The sequence below is a fragment of the Balaenoptera physalus genome, assembly GCF_965194825.1.
Source record: "Balaenoptera physalus genome assembly, chromosome: 15".
NCBI lineage: Eukaryota > Metazoa > Chordata > Mammalia > Artiodactyla > Balaenopteridae > Balaenoptera > Balaenoptera physalus.
In genome coordinates this window covers 14,056,297-14,067,434 of record NC_138894.1, presented here as the reverse complement: position 1 = coordinate 14,067,434, position 11,138 = coordinate 14,056,297, and the positions used below count along the sequence as shown (strand labels likewise).

Genomic DNA, 11,138 nt, shown 5'->3' with positions numbered 1-11,138 from the left:
ACTTCTTAGGTAGGCAGGCAGATTCTTGTTCACTTAACTGCAACCCCATTTAAGCATGGAAACAGAGCAAAACAAGTAAAAAGTGAAGAAGGGAATAGAAAGGATATACATTAGTATTAAACCATATGCTATCTGAGTGTTAGGTTCCCACATAAATATTTTGCTGTATATTTAAAAAATCACTTCTCAAGGACTGATTTCCTCTACTTCCATTATCTTTTATAATGAAATACTCCTTTTCAAGTTACTTATTAGAGTTGTTACTAGCAAATACTGTCACATACCTCTAGTTCAAGATATTAATACATACACTTAGCCTGAAACTAAGCGTACTACTTAGTTTTAGTTATAAATAATATATGTATAAAACAGGTAGGGTTGCCATTATTTATATACTGCAATAAATATACAAGAATGAGTACAAATTATTTTTCATAAAAATACAACCTCTAATCAATTCAGGAGGTTTCCGAACTATGAAGACATTGAATACATTAAAACACCAGGCAGTCTCCTCTGTTATAGAATGCCAGTCAGGTGAGATCTGAAAGAGATTCTTTATTGGTAGCCATATACAGTTGACTATACCATCTCTGTGTTTTCTTGCTATTTAAGAAAAAATATAGAACCTGGACATTTAAAACATTATCAATGCAATAATCACCACAGACTCACTGGATCTTTTAAAATTTTGTTAAAAATTGCCAAAGTCATGATGAATACAATTATTGCAGCTACATCATTTGAAAAAGTAATATAAATTATGCTGCTAAAGACAAAAAACATCGAAACGCATAAACATCATAACGTATAACACAGCAGTAACTCATAACTATTAATATGAAAAATTAAATTTAAAAAGTTATGTTAGAGAACTCGGAAATTTTTCACTTTAGCAAAACATTCTATTTATATATCTCCAACTTCTATGATACAGTATACCATAAAATACTTTTAAAAGGTACAACATTCAAATGCTCCATTAACACAAATAATATTGCCAGTACTAATAAAAGTGATGCCCTTAATCATGAACTGCTCTGCTAATTATGATTTTAAAAATGTTTTACTTCATTTTACATTTTAGCTAGCAGTTAGCATTACATATTAATCAGTTCTGTGTTGACAAATAGGATCCTAGTCAAAATACCGTTTCTGAAAAGTAATGTACATTATATTGCTTGAAACTAATAACCATATAAAAGTGGTAATCATTTATCTAAACACTGATTATGAAAGACAACTGGCATATATTCAGGCAGAGTGCTGAGTTCATGACGGTTTATTTACAATAAGAGTATTCTTACTGAAGCTAACATGATATATAGGTTTCTATGTCAATTACTACAGTCTCTTAAAATTATAAAAATATTATATAAAATACCACAGGCTTTAGAGGATATAACTTCATGTGGTTCTGATACTAGCAGCTGAAAAGTGTTTATAATTTAAAAATAAATAAACTATAGAGGTAAACCAGTTACAAAACAGCAGGGGACTGCAATAGTCACAAGAGTGAAAAGAACTGCTTAATTACACAAGAGCTAACAAAACGGTGAAGCAGTTGGATCAAAAGTTTTAAAAACCTCTTTCAGAGATTTGTCATCTGTTGCTCTACGAGGATCATCATCTGGGGTGGGGCTCACCTGACCCGGCTGCTTTGACTGTCTTGGATCGCTGTACTGGGGTCTAATTAAGCCTGTTAATGCCTGAATCGGAAGACTGTGCACTGCTGGGACCTGAACGGTACCGGAACTCCCAAGAATATCTGCCTGTGGGTCAGCTGGCCCATCAACAGTGACGTCCACGTTTGGAGCGATTTTCTGTGGTAGGACTGCTTCTCCAGGAGGAGGCTCGTTTTTATCACTACTTTTTAAACCACCACTTTTTTTCTGGTTCTCTGCATTTTCTGTTGCTAGCTCTGATGTAGATGATGAACTGTGTTCCCTAGGGTCATACAAACTAATACCACTAAGAACTGAACCTGGAGTTCCCAGGGGAAGGCCAGCTGAAGATGAGAGTTTAGGGGCATATGGAGGCAAAGCCCCGGGACCAGAATTGCTAGATACTGCCCCTAAGGGCTGTGATGAACCAGAGTTTGATCTGGCTAAATGAGGGGCACCCTTTGATGTATGTGAATCCTTCATAACTGCTTGATGAGACTCTGTATTATGCAGTCTGTGAAGTCTAGGATCAAAATTTTTTTGCAGCCTAGGATCTCCTAATTTACTTCCTGAACTATGTAAGTCTCCAAATTGTTCTAGGTAGCCTTCTCTGTTTGCTGTGTTAATTTTGGCCTTGGCTGCTAGTTTTGCATCAGTGGCCACTGTGCTTTGACGAAGATCACTTTTTGTGTTCCATAACCTACTGAGCCTCTGATCAGCTATAAGAGGGGGCAGAGGTAAATTGATTGAAGATACTGGGTCAGGTTTAGGTAAAGGGACTGGAAGTAAGTCTTCTGGAGCCCACACGATGTGTTTTGCAAAGTTGGGTTTGGTTAGGGTAATATCCATTTTAATGTGACTAAACTGTCTCAGTTGTGACCTTGGGTCCTGGAGCATTATACCAGGGGAAGAATCCAAAGGTATTAGGAAAGCTTTTTCTCTCAGTTCTCTTTCTGTATCTTCATCGTCATCGTCTCCTCTTTTGTGTTTGACATTAGGGCCAGCATTTCCATGATGTAAATCAAACTTTGCTCCACCAACAGAAGAACCTACATGACCACTTCCATTCCCTCTTAATTTCCTGGGATCCCATGCAAGTCTAAGATCCAGCGGGGCAGACTCAGAAGATTTTCTAACGTCTTGCCTTGAGATAGTCCTAAGTCTAGGGTCAACAACCTGGCTTCCTTTATTTTTCTCTTTAGCAAGTCTTGGATCAGTAGGAGTGCTGAGTTCTGTGGAAGGTTGTTGTTGACTCCTTAAAGTTTCTGTTTGCTTCTGCAATGTTTTCAGTATTGACTTGACACTGCTTCCTTCTTCCTCTTCACTACTGGAATACCAGTTAACGGTATCATCTAAATGCAGACAAAAACTATGGTAAAGAATGAAGCATTCATATTTGGCCTTAATTAAGATGAAAAAAACACATATACTATTTCTGAAATAAGTGTAGTCTAACTTCAAGAAAACGCATCATAGAAATGACAGAGTTTCAACACTGGAACAAGGTAAGATGTGGTATAACAATTAACAATTCAGTCACTATACTTTATAAAGAAAGAAGTATGATATTAGAACATGTGTAATGTCCTTCTAGTCAGAGAACAGTCTGAACCTTTCATTCCAACTGGCCAAAGGGAGCTCAGAAATGTGTGGTAAGACAGAGCTGGGGGAGAAGGGAAAACACTCTTGAAAAGGAATACCAAAATGTTTTGGCTCTCTTTAATTCAAGCAATCCCTTAAACTTCATAGCTCTGGATTTATCAGGATAACAAGGGAGAGCTATAAGAAAAAATACCTGGAAAGAAAACAAAACACTAACAATGATGGTTAAGGAAGCAAAGGGAACTGAGCAAGTGTGGGCTCAGGTGGGGACTTTTCACTCATACTATATTTTTAGATGTTTGACCTGTGTGAATATATTAATTATTCAAACATTAAATTAAAAACAACAAAGAAAACTAACAGCCTAAAATTTATATACTTTACCTTTACGAGAACACTTTGGGCCTTACTCTTAAAGCCTATGTAACCCTAGTGTATTAGGCACAATGTTAAGGCACTTAACCATCAGAGGTCTTCTCTCTCGTAGAGAAGGGAATAAAAACTGATGCTTCAGGAGGGCGAGTCTCCTTCCTCTCCATTAAAACACACATAGGTTATCTCTGAATTGGCCATATATATATATGTGTGTATATGTATATATATATGTATATATACATATATATATATACACATACAGGAACATATGTACACACACATATTCATACATATCCTAGAATATCTTGGATCAATAGAATAGCATATATATTCTCACTTTTACCTCATCTCACTGCTCACTAATGTGTTTCCACAGCATCGAACTTTAGTGTTACACACTTAGTTTGAACAGAACAGTGCTGACAAAACAAGCACTCGGTAAAGCAATTATACTCCAATAAAGGTGTTAAGAAAAAAAAATACATAGAACAGATCCTTCCCTCACAGCCCTCAGAAGGAATCCACCCTGCCAACACCTAGATCTCAGACTTCTGGCCCCCAGAACTGTAAGACAATAAATATCTGTTGTTTAAGCCAAAACAAAAACAAAAACAACAACAAAAAACACAAGCACTCGTATTTAGGGTGGGGATGTGGCTTAAAATAGTATATATCAATATTATATCACAATGGCAAAAAGTTTTACTCATATCTCAGTGTCTGAAAAAACTACTTCTAGACACCAGATCTCTTTTTTTTTTTCCTTTGACTTCCAGGAAGTCTAGAGCTAGACTTGTGATTCACTTTCAGCTGTTGTAGTTATTTTAAATATTTCTATATAGGAGTTACACTCCTCATAGAAGTTGGTACTTGATCCAGATAGGTAAGACAATCCAAATATGATCCAAATAGGTAAGATGCTATTTTATTTTCACTTTCATATCAATATATTTTATAAGCAGTCTTAAATTCTTTCTGGAATAAGAATGAATATAGAGCAGAAAGAAAGTAGAACAGTAGAGAAAGGTCAGTGGAAAGCAGATATTAGATAGAAAATGATAGTTAAGAGATTTGTATCAGCATTTTATCAAAGGACAAATAAAATTTATAAAGGCAATAAAATTTCTAACAATGAACAAAAACACAAAAAACCTAGCCGTTTAAGAAGTTTTCTGTATTCCGAGAAAACAAGCCTCATAAAACATTACCAATTTTATAGTATTACAGTATAAAAATTTATATCATGTAGAAAAGTTTTAATTTTCTTATTTATGAAAACATAAAGCTTTGTTACACTTTAAAGAAAGATTACCATTAAAATGGTTGTGTATTAAAATTAGCACCTAAAAGAGTACACATAAATTTTACAGGAAATAAGTAACTTATTAGAAATTCCTCATTTCCCTGTCATGCTAAATAAATGAAGAGTTAATAACACCTTTTTTGAAAACATAACAATGTTTATATAATAGCTTGTAGCTACCTAGTGTTATCTAGTTTTACATAGTTATTCATAAATTTCATGGGGTTTTTTTTTGGTTTTTTTTTTGGCTGCACCTTGAGGTATGCGAAACTTCCCAGACCAGGGATCAAACCCGTCTCCCCTGCAGTGGAAGTGCGGAGTCCTAACCACTGGACTGCCAGGGAAGCCCTAAATTTCATGTTTAAGAGTGGCCAAACACATCAATTTTGTAATTCATAAGAAGAACTGGGTGACTTAAAGTTCTCTGCCCTTAACTGAGTTAACTAATTGCTGTACACTTATCAATATCAAAAATACTAAGGGAAACTTAATGTCCCCACGTAGTCTTTTACATTAAAAATAATATTCCTTAATAACATAGCAGAACCTGAAGTATACAGCCTCTGCCCATGAATATCTAATAATCAAATAACTTTGAGCTTGAGTTACAAGTTAAAATTCCTGAACTGGAAGGTATCTTGTTCCTGTTCTATTTCTTTTCTTTAAAAAAAAAGAAAAGAAAAAAGGCTTAATAGCAAGTCTGCTTGCCCAGGCCTCACACTCCAGCTTCAGATCTCTATATTGCTTCAAATCAAACCCTTTGCAATTAACTACTAATTCATCAATGGCACTTGAAACTACAATCAATCCCAAGAAGATAGGAGCTATGAGATAAATTGGAAATAGAATAGATAGTTCCCAGGAACTCATTTTTCAAATTTTAACTTATTCAAGACCATTTCAGGAACTGAGTGATCCAAATAGGTAAGATGCTATCATACCACCTGACATACCTTCTTCCTTGCTTGGTGCCCTCTGAGGTTGGGTGCTGCCTGGCTCTTCATCTTCTTGGTATTTCTGAGTAAGTCTAACAAAAAGAGCTCTCTGCACTGCAGGGAGGAGACCTGGTGCAGGCAGGGGGCCATGGCCTGTCACATTACCGCTGCTGTCCGACCCACTCCCGCGGGTAGGTGAGTCTTGAACGATAGGAGGCTGATGCTGGGCAAATTCACCATGCCACGTCCCATCTACATACATAACACGGAAAGAAACACTGATTTAGCATAAAACTCCACTAGACAAGTACCACTGTGAGTTGTAAGAAATTGAGTTACAGTAATATCACATTTGATTATCAGATTATTATGTGATTGTAAGCACTTTTTAAGGTTATCTAAAGGTCTATTGTTACAAATATTTGGTTAAATTTAAATCATATTTTAATGTTTCAATTTCATCACATTTTACGTTGCTTTATTTAAAACATGCATTCTTTTCATGCTTTTAAAGAAAAATAGGACTCCAGATATTTTAAATTAGAAATGAGTTATTTCAAAAGGTAAGCTTACCACCAGAGTTATTGGGTGGCTGAAAATTATGTACAGCATGCTGTGAATAGTAATTATCATAAAACTCAGCTGGGTTTTGTAAGGACTCATAATTAGTACTGAGCTGCATTTCACCAGGACTTTGCAGGTGTGATGAACCTGGAGAACAGTGATTCTCTCTAGGTGCTTTCATCATGTGTTCTGGAAAGCCAGGGCAATGGTAAGCGCCACTCATATTTGGTGGTGTCAAAGGTGTATCCGGTTGAACAAGTACTCCCGCTTGACTGTGAGGGCCTACAATTCCAGGTGGACCAGGCGGCAAAGGTGGGCTCTGCGGCATTGGTAGACCAGGAGGTCCTGCGCATGGATGATGTCCAGGGGAGCCTGGGTGCATCACAGGACTATTGTGTCCCTGAGACATATGAGGTCCGGGACCTGGACTTGACCCCGAACTATACGTATGTTGAGTATGTGGGCTGCTTTCCTGAAACTGTGGTCCTGGTGGTGAGGCACTGTTATAAAATGCTGGTGGCCTGCAGACAAAAGAATAATATTTCTTAGTTCAAAGAAAAGAGGCAAACAAGAATGTGACATTTCTAAATAGATACTGGTTGAATGTTTTACGGTATCAGAAGAGAAAACTATATTGTTAAGAAGCAATTTATTCCATATTATCTATAAGCAGAAATACCAACATATGTATCTTGCCTTCATTTTAGCCCCCAGTTTTCTTAATTGCTGCTTACTATTATCTGTTCTAAAACTTAATATTGATGCTTTGAAAAATATAGAAAAATACAAAGATAAATAAGATTCATCTCTAATCCTATCACCCAGAGATAAAATTTTTGATTGGTTCTCTTCTAATCCTTTTTCTAGGCACACACAGACCTTTTTATAACAAAATTAGAATCATACTCTATAAACGTACCGCTTGTATTACAATTTCTAATTGGTTATTGCTTGCATATAAAAAGATTTTAGTTTTTGAATGTTGCTCTTCTTTCTGGGCATCTTACTAATTTAATTACAGTTGGCCCTCCATATCGGCAGGTTCTGCATCCACAGATTCAACCAACTGCAGATCGAAAATATTCAGAAGAAAAAAATTGCAAAAAGTTCCCAAAGCAAAACTTGATTTGCTGTACTCCAGCAACTATTCACATAGTATCTACATTGTATTTACAACTATTTACATAACATTTGCATTGTATTAGGTATTATAGATGATCCAGAGATTATTTAAAGTATACGGGAGTATGTATGAAGGTTATACGCAAATACTTCACCATTTTAATATAAAGGACTTGAGCATCTGTGGATTTTGGTATCCATGGAGTTCCTGGAACCAATCCTCCTCAGACACCCAGGAACAATTGTACAACTTCTAATAGTTTTGTCAGTGATTCCTTTGGGTTCACTAAGGGAAAATGCCCAAATAATGAGTCTGCCCCACCATTTCTAATCATATCTATTATCATATCTATTATATCTTTCTCTTTTTGCATTGACTAGGATCTAATCTATAATAGTTAGCCAAGCAGTGGACAGATTTGTCTTCTTCTTGACTTGCATAGAAATACTTTTAACGGCTCACATTAACTGTGATATTTGCTACAGATTTCTTATTCCTCAATTGCTGAGATCTCATTGCTTCCCCGAGTCTTCAGGATTAAAAGAATAATCAACAATGGGACTTAGAGCCCAGGTGCATAGACCCTGGAGGATGGGAAGCAAGACTGGAAAATGCAAACCTGGACGCAGCCTCATCCAGACGTTTTCCTCTAATAGCCCAAGGAACGACTTCTCTAAAAGAATGAATACGCTGGAGACATATTACCCACTATTTGAAGATGTTATCAATGACAGTGCTGCCTCATAACAAGGTGGTAGGAACGCCAGTTCCATCCACCTGGCAGTGCCCTTCAGGATTAGTGTGTGGAGAGGTTTCTGAAGCTGTGTTAAGGATTCTGTACAGAAAAGCACTGATGGTAGGCAGCAGAGGGTGGGGCAAAAAGGAAGCGGGAAGAAGCAGTTGGGGTGCATGCCAGATATCTGCTACCTCTACCTAAGTTTAATTATATGACTGACATGGAATACAAGTTAGTTTCTTAATAAGAATTTTTAGGGGGAAAATGCAGCCATTTTTTGAAAAATTTAACTTACTTCTTCCCAATTTTATGTGCTAAATCCACAGTAGGTTTTACAACTATTTCAAAGAGAGATGGAATTTTCTTGAAATCATCAGAGAGATCTGTCTGAAAATCATCTTCGGGATCAGAAAAGGGAAAATGCTCTGGTGGGGTTGGCAGAAGCCCAACTCCTGGAGGCGGTTTGGGAAGAGGAGTTATGCCACGCTTTCTAAGTTCTTCTAACTCTCTTTCGTCTTCATTTGTAGCTTCTTCTTCAGTATTCAACACCTAAAAATAATTGGCAAGGATTACTATTTCAAAACAAGCTTTTTTCCTCACATTTAAAACTGTGAAGACTTGAGTAAACTAGTTTTGTTAATAGAAAAATACAATATTAAAGTTGAAATAGATCAGAGATAGCTAACTAATTTTTTATAAAGAATATGAAGTTCAAAGAGGTAAGGGATATTTCTTAAAGTAAATTAGCTTTTGTAGAAATCAAATTTTGTGGTTACCAAGGTAGTGGGAGGAAGAACTGGATGAAGGTACTAAAAAGGTACAAACTTCGAGCTATAAGATAAATAAGTACTAGGGATGTAAATTACAACATGGTAAATGTAATTAACAGTGCTGTATATTATATATAAAAGCCGTTAAGAGAGTAAATCCCAAGAGTTTTCATCACAAGGAAAAAAATCTTTTCTACTTCTTTAATTTTGTATCTATAGGAGATGATGGATGTTCACTAAACTCCCTGTGATCATCATTTCAAGATGTATGTAAGTCAGATCATTATGTTGTACACCTTGAATTTATACAGTGCTGCATGCCAATTATATCTCAATAAAACTGGAAAATAAATAAACTGCATTTGAACAGAAGTTCAACTGAGAGAAATAAAATTTATGAGGGGCTGGTTGAAAAAATTAGGTTTTTTAATGGCAGAACAATGATAAGAACAAAAGATTCTGGTTTTTTTTAAGGTTAAGGCAATTATATTACTTACTATCATTAATAAGTAAAGGATACTATAATAGGTGCCACTATTGAGCATTTACTATTTACTAGGAGTGGTATGAAGTGTTTCATATACATCACATAATTTAATCTTTTAAGAACAAAAGATTCTTAATTCTTAGTCCAATATTCCTGCTTTTCTAGCACATTACATTAATAGAATAAAACATAAACTAACAAGTCCTTGATCTCTCAGCAGAGTTTTATAAACTATGACTTATAAAACATGATTCAAGTCAAATGAATCTGTAATCAAGGTGCAAAAATATTACTCACTTTGTCCAAAAGTTTCTTTGTTTCTTTAGTCAGATCATCATGTGAAAATTTACAGTTGTCTCCTTGGTAACATTTTGCTCCACTATGATAGAACTTGCATGGAAATTCATGTAAATAAAAATATTAAGGAATAGACCACGTAAAATCAAACTCTCATATTTTTAAACCAAAAAACATAACTGCTGAATCAATAAGACTTTATTACTATATATTGTACTAAATTTTCTATAATGACACAATTTATTTAATTTTTAATTTTAAGATTAAATATTTTAAATACATGGCAAAACATTCAAAAAATTTTAAGTCTCCTCTACTCTATTAAAACTAGAAAACATTTTTTTAAGAGCTTAACTTTTTATTTTAAAAAAACTTGACTGTACAAACTATATTACCTGTTATTTTTTTCTGTCAGTGACAGATGTTTATATCTTCTATCATAGCAGAGTTAGTAATGTAGGTAATTAACACAGACTTCCTTAGAAAGAGCTTTGGGTCAAGATTTCACAAATCATCTCCCAAATTACCATAATATAAATTATGCCAAAAATTCTGTGCAAAATCTAGATGCTTTCATCACTGATCAAAAGAGTCATGTTAAAGTTTCAATAGTTTGTTGAGAGTACCATGATACTGAAATGTTAAGTATAAATGTTAAGCTTGGATAATTAGCTAATTCCATTAATATTCTTTTTTCTCAATAACCATTTTTTTAATCGAAGTATAGTTAATTTACAATGTTGTGTAAGCTTCAGGTATACAGCAAAGTGATTCAGTTAAACATATATCTATCTATTCTTTTTCAAGAAAACAATTTTTTAAAGTAAAAATATTTATAATGGCTATAGCAAATATTATAGTGTAATTTAATTATGTAAACTCTGTTACTTTACTCAATAAAATAAAATATAGAACAAATAAATTTTGTAGCAAGAGCTCATATCTATGAAGAAAATAAAGGGGTCTGATATGTCAAATATCCCAAAAATGAAAACTACAGGCTAATCTTACTTAAAATTTTGGAGACAAACTTCTAAAGAAAATATTAAATCTAGAAGTACAGTGAAAAATATACCATTTTCAGGTAGTGTATGTTCTGGAAATTTCTGGGTAGTCTTAGGAAATTTATTACTGTAATCATCACATTGATAAGGTCAAGAGAGAAAAATCATGTGATCATCTTAGCAGATACAAAAGGCAACTGATAAAATTCAAGATCTTTTTTTGATATTAAAAACTCTTAGTAAAATAAGGATATACATACTTAACTTGATGTTTTTAA

At 34.6% G+C, this 11,138-nt stretch overlaps 1 protein-coding gene across 5 annotated transcripts in view; it reads right to left on the bottom strand.

Annotated features, from left to right (window-relative positions):
- Window positions 1-538: 538 nt before the first annotated feature.
- Window positions 539-11,138, bottom strand: part of ZC3H6 (zinc finger CCCH-type containing 6) — a 52,423-nt gene continuing 41,823 nt past the window's right edge. For 2 of the 5 annotated variants that reach the window (XM_082426767.1, XM_082426770.1), the window contains 5 exons: window positions 9,857-9,966; window positions 8,598-8,851; window positions 6,453-6,964; window positions 5,898-6,131; window positions 539-3,016 (listed from right to left, as the gene is read on the bottom strand). In XM_082426767.1, coding sequence (XP_082282893.1) covers window positions 1,545-3,016; window positions 5,898-6,131; window positions 6,453-6,964; window positions 8,598-8,851; window positions 9,857-9,966 — 2,582 coding nt within the window. In that variant the 3' untranslated portion in view covers window positions 539-1,544. Of the gene's footprint in view, window positions 3,017-5,897; window positions 6,132-6,452; window positions 6,965-8,597; window positions 8,852-9,856; window positions 9,967-11,138 lie in introns of those variants that run through there. The other 3 variants (XM_082426769.1, XM_082426768.1, XM_082426771.1) reach the window with 3 other exon arrangements.